Raw genomic sequence first — 21,724 nt, 5'->3', positions numbered from 1 at the left:
TCCTCCCCAGCCCCCTTTATTTCATCTATTTATTTTATGAATCCATTCAGATAAACATGAATGGGGCAGTTCCAGGATGCGATTTCCCTGGCCGTAAAAGACAAATCAACCACGCGACAGGTTTTTGGAACGTGCAGCCTCCGTAGTTTCTTGTGGGAAAATGACAGAAGCAGAATCTGTTTCCCATCAGAGCACGCAGCAGCGAGGACCCCTCTCTCCTCTCCTCCGCTCCTGTCGTGTGAGGGCCTCCCCAGGAGCAGTCCGTGCTGAGCTGGTCCCCTCCCCGCCTCCAGAACCAGAGCGCTCCAGCCCACACCTTTCCAGGGGACCCCGCTTTCCCCCCGAGGCAGCGCAGGGAGCCCCTCTCCCCTTCCAAGCCTTCTCAGGCTTCGTTCTGCTCCCGCTGCCCCGGGCAAAGTGGCTTGGTCCTTGCTCAGAGGCAGAGGGATGCTCACACCTTGCTTCAGAAGAAGGTGTGGAGAGCCCTCTCGTTCCTCTCCGCAGGGTACTGGGCCAAGCAGTGGGGCAGGGTGGGAAGCAAGCCAGCCAGCCTGTTTCTTCTTCATCCTTTTTTTTGGTGACTTGCAGTTAGATCATAGCTGGAATTAGAAAAGGAAAATCTCCATCAAGCTGACTGGTGGCAGCAAACAGGCGGTTTCCTTGCCTGTGCTCCCTAATCCTCTGCCAGTGGTTCGGGAGCAGAGCACAGCGGTTATTTATTTTTTGATCTTATTTGCAATGAAAACTACTGATTCACAGAACAGTTATTTTTGTCGTCGTTTTCCAGCGTGACCTCATTAATCATTTCAGCTGGCCTGAGCCTGGCGGTGGAGACACCAGTGATCTGCCTGGCCTGCCTTCTGCATAGCGGTTCTACCACCCTGGGAGCAGCGCGCCGGGGCAAGGCTCGGGCAGAAGGGATCACAGCCTGCGGGAGGGCGCGTGGAGAAGCGGCTCGGGGGGGTTTGGAGGGTGCATGGTGAGGCTGTTTCCCCCTGAGAAGTTCATATGGAGCAAAGGCCTCGCTTTCTACTGGGTGCGATTAGAAACAGTCGTCCAGGCTGTTTGTGGCTGTGAAAGACGGCGCAGCGCTTTGCACCAGGGTCTCTGCTGGGATGCAGCCAGTTTCCAACTGTGGCAGGGACGTTTCGTCTTCCTGAAACGATCCTGGAAGTCTCTTGCTTGGGGGGGGTTGATCTGCCTGTGGTATTTTGGGCTCTGCTGCCGGTGTCTCGTCCCCCCGCGCCTGCTGCCTTTCGCTGGTGGCCGAGGAGCTGCTGCTCTTCCAGCAGCTGCATCGAAGATCTCCCGGCTTGCACGGGGGGACCTGGCACCGCCCGAGGCTTAATCCTGCACAGGTGCCAGTTCCACTTGCAGTGGAGGATTGACAAGTGGCAAATTCCATAGGTCCGCAGAGATAAAGCAAAAGTTTTCTAAAAGATGCAGCTTTTTGGGACAGTTTTGTGTGACCGTAGCGTTCCTCTTAAGTGACAACTCAGTGGAGCGTGTCCGTGAGGGTGGCTCAGACGCAGTGCAGGCAGGCCGTATTGACGGAGCGCTCTCCGCAGAGGGGTCTGAGCGTCGTCAGCCCGCTGGCACTCCTTGGTTTGCAGGCAGTCCCACCTCCCTGGGTTGTGTGGGGTTTACTCCGCCGTGGGAGAGCTGCTCTGGGCCCTCCAGCCCCCACGAGTGGCCGTTCCTCTTCCATGCCTGCTGGGAGGGGAGGCCGGGCTGCCTGGTGCTATTAATAAACATATTGATATGAAGGAAGCAGCTCCAGCTTGGGGAAGCAGAAGACGTGCAAGTGCAGGGAGTCCTGGGAATTTCTGAACACAATAAAACCTCGTGGTTCTCCTCTCCAGCCAGTGCCAGCTCCTGCCGTGTTTCGTTATCATTCCGTCACCTTTGCGCTGTACCAGTTGCGGCTGGCATGAACCAGTGCTTACCAGTATGTCACGAGCTCTGTGGTGCTGATGGAGCCTTTAACTGGGTCCTCTCGTAGAGTGAGCGATCAGATTGGCATTTTGGGAACGGGGTGACTCAAGCGGTGGGGCAGCGATCATCAAGGGTCTGACTCTGCAGCAACCCCTGAGCTGCTGCTCCCTCCCGGCTCCGCTGCACCGTAGCTGGTGTGGATGGCTCTGTCTGGATCCTTTTGGCTCTGCTCCCCTCGGGGTATCGGGGGGCAGGTGTCTCTCTGTAGCGCGTAGGACAGAGCTTTGCAGGGTTGGTAGACAGCGGGATGAGGTGCCGTGAAGGAGCTGTGATGGGAGAGCCAGGTTCTGGGGGCAGAATGGGTACTGAAATCCTTTAGCAACGAAAAGGCTCTGTTGAATGCAGCCTGTGACACCTGGATGAAGCTGTTGTTGTTAAGGTTATTGCTTTCATAGAGAACCATAGATGGCAGCTGGCCCAGATCTTTCTAATATTCATGATTTCCTGATATCTTCCCCCCCATTTTTTTTGAAGGAGCCTCGATGTCTGGATTGGATTCAATGATTTTGCAAGCACTGGAGCACAGCAAAGAGGTGAAGGATTTAATCTGGAGAGCTGTCAGAACTGGTTGCCAGGAGAACCCCATCCGTCCAACGCTGACCACTGTGTCCGGATGGGCCCAACGGGCCAGTGTAACACAGACCTGTGCATGGCCAAGCACAGCTACGTCTGCGAGTACAAGCCAAAAGGTGGGCTCTGCTGCTCTCCTGCTGTCTGCTGGCATCATGGGCAGGCGGGTGTCCTGCTCGCTGGCACGTGCCGAGGAGAAATAGGGCTGCATGGAGGTGGCCATCCAGAGCATCAGCCCAGATTGAGTGGGACTGGCAGCAACCACAATATTCCAAGCAGAGGCTTGGCTGATAAACGTTCAGAAACCTGGCCTCAGCCCAAAGGGAAGAATTTGGCCCACTCCAGTCTTTGCCATCAGTAGAAGCAGAGAGGCAGAGCTTTGGAGGTAGCTTCCCTCTCTTACTGGAGCAGTCTCTGCTGCTGCCAGGATCTGAGGCCATGGTGCAGCCTTGGTGACTCTTGCTTTCCTTCTGTGGCATCCCGTGGTTTCTGAGATGTTGGGGTCTCGTGACTTAAAAGACTATAGGACCTTGGAGATCATTAGGTGAGCTTTTATGTGGTGTGTGCTGTGCAGGTTTGTGCTTGTGCAGCCTCCCAAAGTGGTGTAGGGAGTGAGAAAGAGAAGCAGAAGGGACATGAAATATGGGAGAAGATTTAGATAAGAAGGAAAAGCCAGCATTAGGAAGAGAGCCCGCTGGCCCTGGTGGGAGGGACAGCATCAGCTGATTGTGCTCGGTCCCCAGAACCTGACCTGGCTGTGAATGAGCCAGAGGTGTTTGATGCTGGTGGAAACCAACAGCTAGTCCTGGCCACATCTCCCGTGAAGTCCAGGGGGACAGGGAGGGTGGGGAGTCCACCTCATGCTCAGAAATTCAAAGCAAATCATGAGGTGTTGGAAGGGAGACGTATTTGCAGAGTTCCTAGAAGTCAAAATTGCTGAGAATTGCAGAAGCAAACATGACTTGTGCAGGATGAGAAGCAAATCTAAACACCTGTAAGGAGAAGAAGGAAACGACAGGGTTACAGCGGCTGCTTCTCCAGTAGAGCTGGAGTTACGGGTTCCTGATGGTCGAAGCCCTGCTACAGCTCTGCTGTGCAGTGTGAGCAAGCCTGAGCAGGGTGGGGGGAACAGCTTCAGGCCTTGCTGAGTCTCATGGGCTTTGTTCAAATATTTCCTTTGTAAACAGGAGTTCTCTTAAATGCCAAAAACTTCTTTGAGGGAAACCCTGAGTTGGACACACACGAGGCTGTGACAGATGTGGCAGAAGACGTGCTGTCAGCTCCATGGCCAGCTGTGGAGGTAAGAAGGGTTTGCTGACCCTGCCGCTGCAGAGGGAGCCCTGCGAGCCGCGGGCGGGTGAGAGCCGTGCGTGTTTTGCAGGTGATGGTCTTCCCTGAGCTGGCGTTCAGGCACGAGGGGTATTTGACTGCGCTGGAGTTTGTGACACAGGAGCTGCATCAGCCCGTTGAAGTGAGGTTCCAGGTGCATAGACCCATAGATGGAGAAGGTGAGGCATCTCCTCTCAACGCTCCTGGTATTGTTAGAGCTGACGCCATCGGGGCCATGTCAAACTGAGCGTGTGTGGCCAGCGTGTGGCCCTGCTGTCTTCAAAGCAGAATCTTTGAAGCCTTCAAAGTTCAGAGGTTTGGGTCTATTTTTTGAGGGGATTAAAGTGCAAAATCTGCAGACGTGGTTGGACAACCTGCGGTTGCCTTGGAGAAGTGGTTGTCCTGGAGAAACTGATAGGAGAAACCTGTCTCAATGCACGGAGAAAACGTGAGTGTAAGGAACCTGTGCAGAAGTGAATTAATCTTCTGAGCTGTACTTTGCTGCTCTGGGAAGACATGACATGTCGAATGGGAATGTGTTCTGGTCCATCTGGCCCTGCAGGTCAACAAGCAGGAACACTTTCCTGAGCCCGTTTCTTCCTGATGGATGAGAGAATCCAATAAGGCTTTTTTATTCCTTGTACAACAGCTCAATAGTCACAGTTTGGGCAACAATTACTTTTGCAGCAGAATGTTTGCTATAGCCATAGGGTTGGCTGGTTACAAAAGGATATTTTTTGATGCTGAAAAGCTGATACTTTGACATGGAAACATTAACTTAAGAAGAGTTGCTTAATGTGTTTTCAATGTCAAAGCCAACTCTGCTTTTGCTTGGACTCGCTTTTGCTTGGACTCGCTTTTGCTTGAACGTAGATCTCTTTTAGACTGCAAATTGGTGCGTTCTCACTGGAAAGGAGACTAACTTTGTTCTTAACAATCTTTGTGCCGTTGTGAAATTTTCCTCTAAAAGAGGACATGTGTCTTATGTAGTATCAGGATGTGTTGCAGCTGCAGTTTTTACAAAGAGTGGAGCCATAAGTCAGTCAAACTGGAAAAAAATGGTGATTTTGGAGCGAAGGAGAGGTGCACTAGAAGTGTAACTTGTCAGAATGGTGATCTTTGCTTTCTCTTTCACTTCTTCCAGACTGCCAGGAGGGAAAAAATGCTACAGAACCGTTCCACACTGCTCAGGATGACGGGAACTGGACTCTGCTTGAATGTCCTCCTGGTTTCCAGTGGTGTCGTTTGACTAATTGGTGCTCATCACTAAACGACTGCTGCAACGCCACCGAGTGTGCCAACAGTTCTCTTGCCAGCAGCCCTACCCCCGCTCCCCTTCAGCACAACGAAAGCCAGCTCAGCTATGAACTCATCAAGGAATTTCTCTTTACAGTACCAGCTGGCCCTTCTTCCCCGTATCTGGTCAGTGTTGATTAGCGGCTGTGAGCAGTGAGTAGGTGGGGCAGTTTTCTCCCGAGTGCTTTGGGTACACAAAGGATTGTTCCCAATTTGCAGATGGAGATGCTGAAGTCCATTTGAGTGAAATGACTTGCCCAGTGTCACGCGTGCCACCAGTTTCCATCTTCCCCGCTCTAAGCCGTGGACTCGCTGCAGCAACCTGTCGCAGTGGCACGGCTGGTCAAAAGGCTGTGCAGATTTCCTGGGCTGTTCCCACTGCACTTACACAGTGGAGGCAGAGCGTAAAGCTGACCTCTGCGTTAGCACTTTGGATTCAGGGTGGCCAAGGAGAGTGGAGTGGTGAAATGTCTCCCCATGCTGTGTTTGGATCTGCGGCTTTTCTGTTGGTTTCCACTTGGTCGTAAATCCAGCTGTCTCGCCCAGGCAGGAGTTGGGTGCTGAGTGCTCGTAACTTGAGGCGTTAATCCAAAACTATTTCTTCTCTCTGCAGGTCACACTCAGAAATGAAAATATTTTTGTCAGGGCTGACGATGTCTTCAGTATCCAGCACAACGCAGGCTTGGGCTTACTCCTCCAGTGCCAACCAAGCACCACATCCCCTTACAGAACCAACGTCTTAAGCACAAACTCTTCAGAGTGGGCCCTTGGCCTGTGTGATGGCTTCGTGGATGCCGCCTGGATAAACAGCACCGTGTGCTCTCTCCGAGTTCGCTATGCCGAGGAGCAGCTCGTCCCGGTGATCAGCCCCCGCAACGCGGGGCTGGAGCATCCAGGTCGCTACACGGTCAGAGCCAGCGTGGACAACGGGGTCTTCAGCACCAACCTGTCTTGCGGTTTCTGGGTGGCTTCCTCAGTGTCAGGCCTGCGTGTCATCCACCCCACTCCTCAAGGTGGCAAGGTCTACCTGCCATCCAACCACACTACCCTGGTCATCAAGCTCTCCTCGGGGGTGAACGCGACAGCTAGCTGGCTGGGGGACAACCACACCTTCCCCTTCGAGGGGTCCTGCCCGGCGGCCGTTGCACCGCTGACAGCGGACTGTGGCAGGGAGACCAACGACACCTGGTTTGCTGTGGTCAGCCTGAGCGGCCTCAGGGAGGGGTTGAGCACCCACGTGCTTGTCGCGGAGAACGCCGTGAGCTCCCAGAACATCACCGTCACAGTGAAAGTGGAGGAGCCCATCCGTGGGCTGCGGGCCACCCCTGACCCTGAGACCAGAGTCCTGCTAAACACACGAGTGGTGAGTGATCTCTGCTGCTTCTGATTTGTTGGTAGCGGATTCAGCCGTTACCACGACGGGTGCGTGTGGCTGGTGAGGAGGGCTGGGGCTCGGCTCCCCACTGGCCGGGGGTAGCACTGCTTGCTGCTAAGCGCCACGCAGCTCCCAGGCCATGCAGACAGCGCTGCTGCGGACGCAGGCATGTGGCAGAAAGCACCGGTGCTCTCCAGCACGAAGGCAGCTCAGCTGTACGTTCACTTTAATTCCCTCAGAGGTAAGGCAGCACCTCCTGCAAGGGGGATACTGGCTTTCCAGCTCCACAGAAAACCAGAGGCATTATGAAGGGCCAGTATTTACCTTCTTTTGACTTGTCAAGGTAGTTATTCCTTTAGGTGTTTAGATTTGCTCCACTGAATCCCTACACCAGCTGGCTGAAGCTATAAAAATGTTTCATCCATCCGTCAAGGTCTTGGAGTTACTCTGGTGTTTGCAGTCTGTTTTTCCTCCCGTCCCCCGTCCGCAGAGCTGCAGCCGAGCCCTGGGAACCCGTGCAGCTGCTGCCCGTCGGCATCTGTGAACGCGCTGTTCAGTCTCTGGCTGCTTGTGGCAGAACCCTGTGACTGCAGTGCCTGGTGGCCTCATCCTGCCTGGCTACCACGGTCTGCGCAGGAGGCACCGTAGGAGCGAGGAGGGAGCCTGCCCTGCCCAGTGCAGGCCAACCACGTCAGCCTTTGGGTCAGTACAGGCTGGGGTGGACCTGCTGGAGAGCAGCTCTGCGGAGAGGGACCTGGGTGTCCTGGTGGACGACAGGGTGACCATGAGCCAGCAGCGTGCCCTGGCTGCCAGGAAGGCCAATGGCATCCTGGGATTCATCAAGAGGAGTGTGGCCAGCAGGGCGAGGGAGGTTCTTCTTCCCCTCTACACTGCCCTAGTGAGGCCTCATCTGGAGTACTCTGTCCAGTTCTGGGCTCCCCAGTTCAAGAAAGATGAGGAGCTACTGGAGAGAGTCCAGCGCAGGGCTACGAGGATGAGGAGGGGACTGGAGCATCTCTCCTGCGAGGAGAGGCTGAGGGAGCTGGGCTTGTTCAACCTGAAGAAGAGAAGGCTGAGAGGGGACCTTAGAAATGCCTCTAAATATCTGCAGGGTGGGGGTCAGGAGGACGGGGCCAGACTCTTTCCAGTGGTGCCCAGCGACAGGACAAGGGGCAACAGGCACAAACTGAAGCAGAGGAAGCTCCAGCTGAACCCGAGGAAGAACTTCTTCCCTCTGAGGGTGACGGAGCCCTGGCCCAGGCTGCCCAGGGAGGCTGTGGAGTCTCCTTCTCTGGAGATATTCCAGACCCGCCTGGACAAGGTCCTCTACAACCTACTGTAGGTGACCCTGCTTGGGCAGGAGGGTTGGACTAGATGACCCACAGAGGTCCCTTCCCACCCCTACTATTCTGTGATTCTGTCAGCCACCTTCCATGGACGAGGGTCAGAGACTCAGCTTGCAGGTGTGGCTAAAGCTGAGATGTTTCTGCAAAGATGCTGGAAAGTTTTTTAGCCACCAAGAAAGAGACCTGATCACAAGAGCAGAGCACTAGGGTGTGGGAGCAGGCCGTATGGGTTGTGCTCCCAGCTCTGCTCTTGATTTGTGGAGTCAGGGTCGGTTTTTATCAGCAACAGAGCCACAGATGATCTTGCACCTCTATGTCGTGCTCGGAGAGCGCTGTCTTACAGGTGTGTGGTGCCTCCCAGTCTGGCTCTGCTCCCTCTCCAGTTCAGCTGGAGATCTCCTGGGAAGCGCTGTGCATGCTTTTGTCTTGCACCAGTGTGAAATGTCCTCATGCCTTTCAGAGCTACGTCCCTGTGATGGAAGCTGGGTCAGATGTGACTTTCCGATGGACAGTAGACGATAAGCCATCTTTCACTTTTTACAATGTTGTCTTCAACGTTATCTACCAAAGCCCAGCCGTGTACAAGCTTTCGGTAAGCCAAGGCCTTTCCCGTGATACCATTTCAATCCTGGGTTTCCATCTCATCCCACAAACGAAGCAGGAAAAGCAGCAGGGAGAGGAGCAGGCAGAGTTGAGTTGTGGAGGTGTTCTCTGTGCTCCTAACGAGCTCTGCTGCTGTTTCTCACTGAGCTGCTCTTGCAAATGCAAACAGTAACTTTCTTCCTATTCTTCCATTGCAGCTGACTTTGCTGTCTTCCTCACCTTTGCTTTCTCCTCTTTTCTCCATGTTCTCCTTTCTGTCCACGGAGTGTCTGTCCTAACTCCTGCCCGGCAGGAATGAGGCAGGGAGCCCCGCTGCAGGGTGCCAGCTGCTGCTGTGGCAGGCAGGAGATGTGGATTCGGAACCAGGCAGGAGCAGGGTGCAAACGTAAGGCTTCCATAGCCAGGACAGAGCTTCTGCCACAAGCTCTTCTGGTCTCTGTGCTGTTCTCTTTCCACCAGCGCAGACTGGAACACTGGGTTTTGTCATGGCCCCAGAAGAAGGATAGAGCAGAGAGTCTGGACAGAGGGAGGTATCTCTTGTGGAATAGGAGTTTGTGTCTGGGGAGAACATCTTTCTCTATCATGCCCTGTACTGCCACGCTGAGTCCTGGTCTGGCTCCAAGCTGCTTGACCCCTTCGCAGGGTAACTGCTGGCTTCCTGAAGAGGCACCAGCCCTCGCTCCAAGGGCATGCTAGCACTAACCTGCTTGGTGCAGCACTATGCTGAGTAGCGCTGATCTGCTGGGTGAAGCACTGTGCTGACAAGTCTGGATCGCTTTTACTTACAGAGCTGACAAGGTGGCGTTAGTCTGGGGTTGACTGGCTTCGGTGTAACAGGTCCACAGAAACCTAGACACAAACTTGCTTTATCTGTTGGGGTGGGAGGTTTCAGTTCAACCAGGTGTGAAGGATCCCTTCTGTCAGCAGCTCAGCTCTTCTGCAGGTGAGGAGGTGGCAAGATGCTTCATCGTTAGGTGCCATGCCAGTGTTACATGCCTGGATAATCTTGAGGATCCTGCTCTGCTTCTGTCCTTTCTCTTCAGTCTCTTGCCCATCCGTTCTCCCTTTCCCTCCTCCGCCCAACTTTGCTCTCCCTCTCTGTACCCGCTGCACCCAGGGTGCTGGAGCTGCACTTGGTGTGCTTGGTTTTTGAGTCTCTCCCATCCCCACTCTCTGTGCTTGGAGCCACTCGTCTGCCACTGTCCTAAGGAAACTGGATGGCTGTTGCCCTGCTGGTGACAGCAAGTTCCTGGGCTCAGCAGCTGGAGACAGAGTGCATGGCACCTCGGAGGAGGCAAAAGGGTAACTGCCAAGTTCAGAGCCAGAGGAGTCTCAGGATGGGAAGCTCTTCTTGTGCTCTTGCTGTAGAACCAGTCCTTCCTTGGACTGGCTTTAGTGGTGTGGATGTGGTGGTTCCAGCAAGAGGTGGCTTCGCCGGGTGGGTGACCTTCCAGTCTGTGCTGCTTTCCAGTGCCATTCAGGCTGTTGCCCCTGCCTCCCCGTCCCACAGGCTCCTCTTCTCTGACCTAACCTGCTCACCTGCCCGGGGGACCTCTTCGGTGCAGAGAAGCCCCACTCTTGGGAGAGGGCAGCACGGCAAGGTGGTCCCAAATGCATTCTTTGTCCCACTGTCCTTCCCAGCTCACCGCCTCCAACCACGTCAGTAACTTTACGGTCAATTACAATGTCACGGTGGAGATGATGAACAAGATGAAGAACCTGACCGTGTTGGGTGTCCTGCCGGTCCTCCCTCAGAACAGCACCGTGGAGCTTACAGCAAGGGTTCAGGTTGATTCAGCTGTGGATGCTATGTTCCTGTGAGTCCTTCGCAAGTTGCCTGAACTTACGGTCCTTCTGCGCGTAGCCTACCAGTGGTGCCTGCACGCTTTCTCTTCCCAGGGCCAGTGGATGTTGAATGGCCCAGTTCTCAGCTGCTGTCTCGTTAGTTTGAAATCGCTGCAAGTGTGGTTCAGTCACACTGACTGGGACCTATAGTTCAGGCTGAAATACTTTTCTTTTGAAGGATTGCATCGTTGCTTTAATACGGGGTTCCTCCTCTTCTTACCAGTGCTGTACTCCTCTCACAGCACCAATTCTGCAGCATTGGGCACAGCTACCGCTTTGATACTTGGCATTATGCTTCCTATGTTTTTTCTGCAAACCCCAGCCCTGAGCCTGAAAGACAGACCTAGGCCAGGCCAGGGTTGCTCTGGGGTTTCCATGATTCTCCTGTTGTGCAGTGTAACACGGTTTGCGTATTTCTCCAGGTGGGATTTTGGAGATGGTGTCCAGGAGACATACCTGTTCAAACCTCCCTACAACAAGTCTTTCCTTGTTCCTGATCCCAGCGTCCATGAGGTTGTAATTGAGCACAACGTTTCACACGTCTATCAAGACCCAGGTATGCTCAGGATGGTTCTCTGGGGAAGAAGGGGCTCAGGCATTTTTGTTGCGAGGGGTCTACAAGGCACCTTCAAATAAAACAATGGCTTGAAAGTCATTACCTGGTTCCTGAGCAGAGTGACTGCCAGTCTGCACCCATTGCCATCGTCTGTTTGTCCACGCTGAAAGAAGCAGGTCCAGCGCACACAGTCCCCTTTTTGGGCAGTCTCAGCAGACAGAGGAGTGTCAGGCGAGCTCGGTGCTGATGGGAGGGGAACAGGGCGCGCTGCTGCGGGCAGCAGGAAGGGAGTCTGTTCTGTGAGCGAACAGAAACAAGGTCTTTTCTCTGCTGGACTGGCTTCTTGCCGTTTGGTCCTCACATGCATGGCCTGGCTGTAATTCCAGCTTGTCCTGGGTCGGAGGAGGGAAGCCCAGTGCAGGAGCAGAGTATCTCCCTGCAGCCCCCTGTCATGCTCCCCCCACTGCTGCAGCACTGAGCAGGCTGTTACGCGAGCTCATCCTCACGACTGGTCTTTTTCTGCTGTTTCCCAATGCAGGAGAATATGCCCTGGTGGTTCTTGTGTCAAACCAGTTTGAGAACCTCACCCACTTGACCCCAGTTCGCATCCACAGTTACCTGATTGATGTGAAGATGGAAGCAGAGGAGGAGGTTTTAGTTGTGAGCCATCCGGTCACCTTCAGAGCCAATCCACTGCCATCTCCTTACGGCGTCGTGTACACCTGGGACTTCGGGGACGGGTCCTCACTGGTCACAGCGACCCAGTCTGCAGTGACATACAGCTACCCCAGAAGAGGGGTCTACAACATCACCGTGACCGCAAACAATACCATAAGCAGTGTGGAGACAGTTGAGTGCTACCAAGTGTTTGAAGAGATAACTGGGCTCCGTGTCTCCGTGGATGAGGCAGCAGAGCTGGGAGCATCTGTGACCCTGAATGCTTCAGTGGAGACAGGGGACAGTATCACCTGGATATTCGATATGGGGGACGGGACGGTGCTGCGGAGTCAGGTTCCAGTGGTAGAACACGTGTACATAAAGGACATCAACTGCACAGTGAACGTGACAGCTGTGAATCCTGTCAACTCTGTCTCCCAGACTGTGCCCGTTCGGATATTTGTCTTGGAAGTACTCAAAATAGAGCCTGCTGCTTGCATCCCCGAGCACCCGGATGTGCAGCTCACTGCGTATGTGACGGGGAATCCTGAGGAATACATCTTTGACTGGACTTTTGGAGACGGCTCGTCCAATGTCACGATCAGTGGGGACCCTGTGGTGATGCACAACTTCACCCGAAGTGGGACGTTCCCCCTCTCCCTGACTCTCTCAAGCAGGTTTAACAAGGCTCACTATTTCACCAGCGTCTGTGTGGAGCCGGAGATAGTCAATGTCACCCTGCTCCCTTCCAAGCAGTTTGTGAGGCTGGGTGAGGAGAGCAGCTTCCAGGTCAGTGCCGTTCCTCTCTACCAGTACCGCTACCGCTGGGATTTCGGGAACAATGAGTCCACTAGATCGAGTGGGACTGAAGTGACCTACACCTACAAGAACACAGGGGTCTTCCTGGTCACGGTGACTGTCTCCAACAATGTCTCCTTCAACAATGACACAGCGTTTGTGGAAGTCCAGGAACCGGTTGGGTTAGCAAAGATTGAGTATAATGGGACAAGTGTTTTGGAGCTGAACCAGATCTACCTGTTCTCTGCCAGCATGAATGGAACCAAAGTGAGTTACTGTTGGGACTTTGGAGACGGCACAACCCAGCTGGGGCAAATCGCCACCCACTCCTACAACAACACGGGCCATTACACTATTAGTGTGACAGGCCGGAATGATGTGAGCTCTAACGAGACCATCATCGACATCACAGTGAAACGTCGGCTCCAGGGGCTGACCATCAATGCCAGCAGGACAGTGGTGCCGTTAAACGGTTCTGTGAGTTTTGTAGCCACGCTTGTAGCTGGCAGTGCCATCCGCTACTCATGGATCCTCTGTGATCGGTGCACTCCTATCCAAGGCTCCTCCACAATTTCCTACACTTTCCGGTCTGTGGGCACGTTCAATGTCATTGTGACAGCAGAGAACAAGATCAGCTCATTGCAGGACAGCATCTACGTCTACGTCCTGGAGCAGATTGAAGGCCTGCAGGTGACCAGCAGTGACCTGGTGGAGGAGGCATATTTCCCAACTAACAAGACACTCCATCTGCAGGCAGTGGTTAGAGAGGGGACAAACATCTCTTACAGCTGGGTGGTCCAAAGGGATGGCAGTCCTTCTGCTGTGCAGACCTTCACTGGGAAAACCTTCTCCTTGAGCATCTTAGAAGCTGGAAACTACACTGTCTATCTGAAAGCCACTAATATGCTGGGATGCGCAACTGCTAACAGGACATTGGAGTTCATTGAAAGCATTGGTCTTTTAAAGCCTTGTGCCTTCCCCAACCCAGTTGCTATTAATGCTTCTGTTAACATAAGCACCACCATAACCAGTGGCACTGGCGTTACGTATGTGTGGTACCTAGAGGATGGCTTCTCTCCTGTTACCTCTGAACCCTTTATTGTACACTCCTTCCAAAGCCCTGGAGTGATAGAGGTTGTCATCGGAGCAGAAAACAAGCTGGATTCAACCAATGCAACAGTTTATATCTGTGTGGAGGAGGTCATAGAGGGGCTGAGTATAGGGACTGCAGAACTGGACTGTAGGTATGTCTCATCAGGCTCCACGGTGGTCTTTGAGGGGGAGCTGCAGAAAGGGACTGAAGTGACATGGCTTTGGGAGGTGCCAACTGGCACCTTGACTGGCCAGTCTGTGGCAGTCCTGTTCCCCACAGCAGGCTTTTATACCGTCTATCTGAATGCATCGAATGACATCAGCTGGGCTCTGGCCAGCAGGAACATCTCAGTGCTGGACAGGATTCAAGGACTGGAAGTTCTTGCCAGCAAGAAGGTGGTGGAGCCAGGGGAACAGGTCACCTTTGTGATCAGGATGTTGTCGGGTACCTCTGTGAGTTACTTGGTGAGCATAAGCGGGGACTACTCTGTGGTGCTCAACGGGTCCAAGTACACGCATGAGTTCACCAAGAGCGGCGATTATTTGGTGACCGTGACAGTGCAGAACCAAATCAGCATTGCACATGCCCAGGTGCTCATCTCTGTGCTGGAGGCCATCCGTGATGTCAGGCTGCTGAACTGCTGTGAGGAAGGCATACCCACAGGCACGGAGAAGAGCTTCAGTGCCCAGGTGGGAAGGGGCTCCCGTGTGTCATTCTCCTGGCAGTTCTCCCTGTGGAAAGAGCAAGGTCGATCTGTGGTCACTGCGGCAGGAGAGAGTGTTTCTTACACTCCAGAAGCTGCAGGGCTGCTGGAGATTCACCTCAATGCCTTCAATGACCTGGGAAGTGTCAATGTCACCAGAACCATCCAGGTCCAAGACCCAATAGTCCAAGTGTCCCTCACTGCCTCCAATGCCTTTGTCAACAGGACAGCCGTGTTTGAGGCGGCTGTGGTGCCAAGCAGCAGGAGTGTTGAGTTCCTGTGGACCTTTGGGGATGGCTCTTCCACTCAGATGACCAGGGTTGCAGTGGCCAACTATTCTTACCTGAATCCTGGGGATTACTTGGTGGAGGTGAATGCCACCAATCTCATCAGCTTCTTCATAGCCCAGCTCAGTGTCACTGTCAGAGTCCTGGAGTGTGAGGAGCCAGAGGTGGAGTTAGCCTTGCCCCCTCAAGTAGTCATGAAGCGGTCCCAGAGGAACTACCTAGAGGCACAGATTGACCTCCGAGGGTGCATCAAGTACCAGACAGAGCACCTGTGGGAGATCTACCGAGCACCCAGCTGCATGAACTTGGATGACTCCAGCAGGATCCGTCTGCCGAACGTTGATGTGAACAGGCCCCAGCTAGTTATACCAAAGCTTGCCCTGGAAGTTGGCAACTATTGCTTCATCTTTATTGTCTCCTTTGGAGACACCCCGTTGTCCAAAAGCATCTTTGCCAATGTAACTGTGATACCAAGTAAGCTGGTCCCAATCATTGATGGGGGGTCATACCGTGTATGGTCCAACACTCAGGACTTAATCTTGGATGGTGAGAAATCCTATGACCCGAACTTGGATGATGATGAACAGACTCCGTTGTTATATGATTGGTCTTGTACATTCTCCTCCAAGGTAAGAGCGGTTTTGCACAGCCACAGATCATGTGGGACCTCCAGCTGCACCCAGCAGTCTGGGTTGAAATGGAGTCGAGGGGGAGCTTTTCTGAGTGTCTTTAACAAAGCTGCTCTGGAAGGAGGGTTGCCAAGGTTTCCCAGTTCCCAGCTCAGGAGGACGGTACACAAATTGCTGTGGAGAGTCGTGCAGTGCAGCCTGCTGCGGTCCGGTGCTGCGCGGTGTCCCTGGCACGGCAGAAGCGTTGGCGCTGGAAGCTGAGGCATTCGCATTGCTGCTTCCTTGGTCCTTGGCCTCTGGTTCACAGGTCCAGGGCAGCTGCTTCCCTAACCTGAAGGAATTTCAGAGCTGCTGCTGCTGGCAGCCGGGGGGGCTGAGGGCTCTGGTCCCTCGCCCATTAACAGTTCGACGTCTCTGATTTCAGCAGGGGCCAAAGTTAGATGTCGGAGGAGTCAGGTGACCACAAGTCATGGTCGCTGTGGTCATGAGCAGGTCGCTGTCCTCACACGCTGGACTGGTCTGACCTACAGCGGTAGAAGGGCAAGGGAGAACTGCCCTCAAGATGCTTACGGGCGACCCACCTCGGGAGCAGTTTTTGATTGAATGGGGCATTCTTTTGCTTGTAAAAAGTCATTGTCTTCTATCTTAACGGCAAAATAGAAAGATCAGGAGTGTGTGGGGGCTAGACTTTTGAGTTTAATGTGAGCTTTTTGTGTTGTATGGCAATGTTTCTAAGCTATTTAATGAGAAATTAATTGGTAAAAATAAGAATTTGAAGCTCAGATGAATAAGAATTTGAAGCTCAGATGAAATACAGGAGTATTCCAAGTACTGCTCACTAACCCGAAGATTGTCCACACACCACCCCACTTCTCCCACCCCAGCGGTGGCGTTGCAGAGTCAGATCTGTACCAGGGACTTTGTGTGGAATTGAATGTTTTGGCTGTGGACTAACCCGATGTGCACCCGTACCAAGGAGAGTTTGAAAGTTCTTTTCTCCTTGCAAGCAGAGCTCGGCTGCAGGGTGCTCTCTGAATTTCAGTGCCAAGGAAGGAATTGTCACCATTTCCAAAGCTGTATTAGAAGCAGATGTGGAGTATACGTTCGACCTCACCGTCAGGAAGGAGGGCATGAGTGCCGAGGCGACGAATCAAACCGTACGTACCACAGACAGCTCTCGCTTTCTGTCCTCGTGTGCCTGTTGCTGGACACAGCCGAGCTGGCAGTCCCCGGCCCTTTGCAGAAGGAGGTTTCTAGAGGAGAGCGCTGCTGGCTGGAGCCGTGCCCAGCCGTGGTGACTCCCCGGGCTGCGTCCCTGGCCCGGTCTGAGAGCCGGTGCCAGCTCAGCTGGGGGAGTGGATGTGCCGCTCTCTCCCTGCACCACCCAGCAAGGGAAAGAGGGAAAGCAGATTTTTAGGGCATCGCTGGGGCTCCATAACCGATCCCATCCAGGTCATTGGTGGGAACGGACACTGATATTTCTGTGATCTGTTCATCTTCTGCTGCCTTGGGCAGCACTTTTCGCTTGTCCTGCCAAGTCCTTTTAGCTTCTTCCTTCCTTTAGAGCTGGTGTTAGTCTGTCTCAGTGCAGGGGCTGCGGTAGTGACCCAGCCCTGCACGGTACTGGCCGCCGTTCCTGGGACTGAGGGTCTGCGACCGCAGATCTGCCGCAGGAGGACAGCAAAGGAGCCCGTGGTCGGTAGCTCCTCCACCACCGCGTGCAGTCCCGGGCTCTTCACATGTCGCAGCACCAGGCTCTTCCCTGAGTTTTGCCCAGAGAGAGCTTCCTGAGAGCCAGTACTTAATTTTATTGTCGACAGTTCCTCTCTTCTCTCCTTCTGAATTTTGTTAAGGGAGGATTTTTTTAAGTGCATGTTGTTTATGTCAAATTAAGCCGAACGCTGAATGCATCTGCCGTCCGACAGCAGTTATGGTTTATGTCAGAAACATCCATCGTGGTGCGTTTGGCAATTAGAGATACAGTTAGTCTGAAAGTGGAAACTCTTACTGCCTGGGTTTTAAACCAAAGCTGGAGGATAAAAAGAAAAAAATTAAATTGATAGTCTTTCAAGGACATTCCGTACTATCTGGTTTCCATGCATGAGCACAAAACAATGATTCCAGTGTCGCAGGAAATTTGCAAATACTGTAGGAATGAATGAAGCTTCAATGCGCTCCGGCTTAGTGCTGGGCAATATTTATCCTCTTTTAAAAGTCTGCCATATTAAACAATGCCTTCATTACTGTCTGTCTTTGAATTCAGAATATTCATTATGCCAGGGCAGAGGGCTCTGTCGAATGCTGGACAAGGCGGTTTCCTAGGGGATTAAAGGAATTTAGACAAAGTACGGGGGTCAGAGCTCAACAGCCATTGTGTCTGAAGCTCTCCTCTCCGTGTGCTGTGCCAGGGAGGTGTGGTGGAGGTCTGGAGCTGCGAGCTAAAAGCCTGGAACAACGCGCCGCGCTCTGGGAAAGGCGGCTTTTCCGGGCTGCGGAGCAAAACACCTTTGGTGCACAGTGGGAGCTGTGTTTTCTGGCCATTTCTGTCACCGTTCCTGTCTTGCAGGGACGTGGGTAGTGTCAGCAGTGGTGGTTGTTCCGCACGGGCAGTGCACTCGAGAGCCATAGGTCAGGTCCCGATACGTGGCGCGTGGTTCTAGTCCAAGCTGTGTAGGCTGGAGCAGGGATGGGGCGGCAGCGGGACCATGCCCTGGCGTTGCACAGGGCAGCGCATCCTCAGCAAACCCAGGCTCCCTGGCTCGCCGTGAGCCCTCTGTTACCCTGGGCCATAAGTGCTTCCCACTTCACAGCCTTCTGAGTGGAGGCCGGGGACCCACGGCCCCACGCTCCCGTGCCCGCAGCCGATCTCCTGTGAGCCCACCGGCTCAGGGGCTCCACAGCTGCAGAGGCACGGCCGAGGGTTCGGCCCACAGAAGACAACGGAGAGCTGCAGTTGCTTCCCAGGGCAGGTGCTCACCAGATGTTTGGTCTGTGCTGCAGCAAAGGCTTTCTTCCTCCCAGTTAGACGGCTCCTCTTCTCCCAGCTCTAACACGGATCCCGTTTTTGCCGGGCTAGCAGCCGTCCCGAGGTGGTCGGTACAGCAAGCGCTGCAGTGACTGTCGTCCCCACCCAACGGCACAAGCAGGACTTGCTGGGAATTCAGCACACGGCGCCAGAGGGACATTTTGAAAGTCATTTCTGTAGTTTCAAAATGTAAATAAAGTAAATCCAGAATTACCTGGATTGGCCCAGCGTGGCGTTGGGTGACTCTTGCATCGGCGGCACAAGAACTGGCCAGCGTAAGAAAAGTGACGTAGCTGAAGTCTGGCACGGAATCCTTTGGCAATCCCTGTCTGCTGTTTCCTTAGCACAGGCTGGGCTGGTGCAGAGCAATCCTCCTCGCACAACGAGGTGCTGGGATGTCTGCTTCTCTGTTTATGGTGTTGTCTCAGATCTTCTGACGGAGCCTCTTGCTTCCCCAGGTATTCATCAAGAGGGGGGGAGTCCCAATCGTGTCCCTGGAGTGCGTTTCCTGCAAGGCTCAGTCTGTCTATGAAGTTAGCAAGAGCTCCTACGTCTACTTGGAGGGGACCTGCCAGAACTGTCACAACGACTCCAAGCTTGGGGTAAAGTCACCAGCAACGCTGGTCTTTGCTTCACCTTTGGTGGACTTCAGGGAGGAGAGTGAGGGAGGAGGGAGTGGAAAGATCTGTGTGAGAAATAAAGTCCTGGACCTAAACTGCCATAGAGACAATGAGGGGAAACAACCTCTGACCGTAAATGCAGTGGCAGGCTGGGTCTGGCCGAGGGGATGAAGAAGACTGGCTGATGCTGGTCTCTTCATCACAACCCCTGGAACTGGCTGCTGAGTCAGAAGTGTAAAACAGTCCCTGCACTGAGCTTGCCTGGTGTGTCTGGGGCTCCCACGTGCCGTGTCTGGGCAGCGTGGAGGAGGCTGGGAGAGCCTGGGAAGCAGGTTCCCCATGTCCAGTAACCCCTGGACCCCTGGGAGATGTCCAGAGCTTTCCCTCACCCAGGTTGTGCCTGCAGGCTGCGGCACACGGGGCCTCTCAGACCTCCTCTGTGTCTCAACCTACCCAAGGGCAAGTCCTTGCTGGGTCATTTTCAAGCCAGGCCCGTGAGTGACCAGCTCTTTTCACACAAAGCCACTTCTTTTCCTGTGAGAGGTCTGTAAAGCATTTTCTTCTCCCTGCCGATTGGTGTTTTGCCCTTTATTCTGGTGGCTGAAGCAGAGGTTGTTGAGTCTCTTCTGATCCCCCTCGTGCCCTCCTCTAATTGCAGATTCCACTACGCAGCATCTCTGCAACCTGCTGAAGGAAGCAGGTGTCAGAAGTGGAAGTCCCGTTGCGAGAGCTGGCCCGTATTGCTCCCAGCAAGCCCAGCATGTGCTTGCATGGCATTATCCAGCTGGCTATCTCGCTGTGCCTCTTGTTATCGCAGTTGTACGTTCGTGCTATTCGCAGTAACCATCCAGGACACGTTCAGCTTGAAGCATATAAAACATGGTATCCCACGGAGACTCCACCAGGACTTAATTTATTTCCTGTGTTTTGTATTCTGTATTATGAACTATTCTGTCGGAGGGTGATGTAATCCCAGAGACTAAAGTAGATCTCACAGTGGAAATATTCCCACCAGACATTTTGGAAAGGTTCCAGTTCTCCTTGCTGTAGCACACAAGGCTAAAGCTGGATTATCAACTGCAAATTTGGCAGACGCTCCCGCTAGAAATCTGTTACTTTTTATAAAAGACTCAAATCTGAAAACATTTTAAGGACATAGCTTAGGATTTAAACAAAACCTTTCCTGTCTTTCCCCTCTTTATCTCTGTAGAGATGGGCAGCGCACAGCTTTAAAAACAAGTCTCTCATCCTGGACAAAAAAACCACTTCCACTGGCGACACGGGGATGAACCTGGTCTTGAGGCAAGGCGCGCTGAAGGACGGGGAGGGATACACCTTCACCCTTCACATCACAGACCTCACAACAGGCGAGGAGGGGTTCGCCTCCATCGATCTGCTCCCGAACCAGCCGCCCGTCGGAGGATCCTGCCGGCTCTCTCCCAAAGGACCCCTCAGGGCGCTGATGGCAAAGGTGCACTTCGAGTGTGCAGGTGAGAGCGTGCGGGCAGCGGGGCTGGGCATTCGCAGCCCTCTCTGCTCCTCGGGGGCAAAGGTTCCTCAGGACCAGTGTGTTGGCAGCTGCCCGTCTTCCTGCGGATCTGTTCTGTCCCCTGAGCTCCTACCCCAGGACACTGTTGGCCAGGGCTGACTTCAGGAGTGGATCTTTCCATTTCTGATCCCCAGAGCTTGGACTGTGAGCAGCTTGATGTGCCCAAACTACGGAGCTCTAAAACTCACAGTAGCAGGCAGGCACTTTTTAAAATCCTGATTCATGTAGTTGAATGGTGATATCCAGGCCAGGCCAGTACTCGCAGCAGAGACTGGTATTTCTGTGCAGGAAAAAGAAGATAGGTGCCCAAAACTGAGTCACACGTATGTGGGAAGAGTCAAAAGACAAAGCACTGTGGCCTCTGCCCTGTGGGCTGGATGTTCCCGTCGGCTGTTACCTTCTCAACCAGCTGCAGAGACAGCAACAACGAGCCTAGCTTTGGAAGAGCGGCCTGGCTGATGTCCTGTAGCCTTGGGCCAAGGAATAAGTGCCTCTGAAAACCATATTTCCCCAAACGATTAATGTCAGAGATTAATGCTCTCTGTGCACAAATGCTGGGAAGCCACGCTGCAGAGGAGATGATGAACATTGCTGGTTCGGGGGGGGCTGGTCGCCAAAGCCCAGCTTAAGCTGAGAGAGAAGCAGAAGTGTATTTGGCGTGATGTGGTTGGGACTTTGGTGTGTTTGAGCTACCCAGAATAATTATGAAATCAACACCTCTTCGCAGGGGTGGGAATTTCAGCTCCTAGGGATCGTTTGGAAGCTGAAGTGAAACGCACAGCTACAGACCCATCGGCTGGTGTCCAGTGCAGCCATGTCCTGGTGCTCGCTGGCAAACACCAGCTGCCTGGCTCCCACGAGACTCCCCATAGTTCCTGGGAGCTCCAGCGAAGCCTTTGTGCTGGTTTTCTCCTGGACTCAGTCGTTGCTGAGGTGTTGAACTGCTAGATGACCCACAGAGGTCCCTTCCAACCCCTACCATTCTGTGATTCTGTGATTCTGTGAGCCCCTGTCTAATGCCAGACTTTGCAGGGCTTGTGCAGAAGCTGTTCCCAGCCCCAGCAGAGTTATTCCCAGTTTAATTTTGCTCATGAACTCTTCGCAAATCCCTTTAAACATTGCAGGACCTGCACGCCTAGTCAGAAACCCCTAAACATCAGCAAAACTCCCGAGAGGGTCCGAGCTTTGCGCTGCAGACACTGGAGACGTCCCTCCAGGCTGGCGAGTCCTCAGGCTCTCCTGCGGTGGGGACACCCTGTCCCTCTGCCAGCGCAGGGTGACCCCGTGCTGGGGACAGCACTGAGGGGGGATGCCGTGCCGAAGGGGTACACTGGGGTGGGACCCCCCGGGGGAGGGAGGGGGCACTGCCAGCTCTGACAGGCGGGCTGGGCGTCGGGCTGGTGGCTGCCGCCCCGCGGTGCCCTCGGCCCCGTCAGACGCCCCGTTCG

At 53.8% G+C, this 21,724-nt stretch overlaps 1 protein-coding gene across 1 annotated transcript in view; it reads left to right on the top strand.

Moving 5' to 3' along the window:
* The window catches only part of PKD1 (polycystin 1, transient receptor potential channel interacting), a 105,121-nt gene that overhangs the window by 51,718 nt on the left and 31,679 nt on the right, over positions 1–21,724 (top strand). Inside the window, exons 7-18 of the mRNA XM_075436006.1 lie at positions 2,470–2,684; positions 3,753–3,865; positions 3,947–4,073; positions 5,039–5,316; positions 5,804–6,553; positions 8,372–8,503; positions 10,156–10,331; positions 10,782–10,915; positions 11,454–15,082; positions 16,093–16,239; positions 18,566–18,709; positions 19,938–20,217. Coding sequence (XP_075292121.1) covers positions 2,470–2,684; positions 3,753–3,865; positions 3,947–4,073; positions 5,039–5,316; positions 5,804–6,553; positions 8,372–8,503; positions 10,156–10,331; positions 10,782–10,915; positions 11,454–15,082; positions 16,093–16,239; positions 18,566–18,709; positions 19,938–20,217 — 6,125 coding nt within the window. The remainder of the gene's footprint in view (positions 1–2,469; positions 2,685–3,752; positions 3,866–3,946; positions 4,074–5,038; positions 5,317–5,803; positions 6,554–8,371; positions 8,504–10,155; positions 10,332–10,781; positions 10,916–11,453; positions 15,083–16,092; positions 16,240–18,565; positions 18,710–19,937; positions 20,218–21,724) is intronic.

Source organism: Opisthocomus hoazin, chromosome 15 (genome assembly GCF_030867145.1).
Source record: "Opisthocomus hoazin isolate bOpiHoa1 chromosome 15, bOpiHoa1.hap1, whole genome shotgun sequence".
NCBI classification, from domain to species: Eukaryota; Metazoa; Chordata; class Aves; order Opisthocomiformes; family Opisthocomidae; genus Opisthocomus; species Opisthocomus hoazin.
The sequence above is the reverse complement of the archived record's forward strand: the minus strand, read 5'-3'. Positions and strand labels throughout refer to the sequence as shown.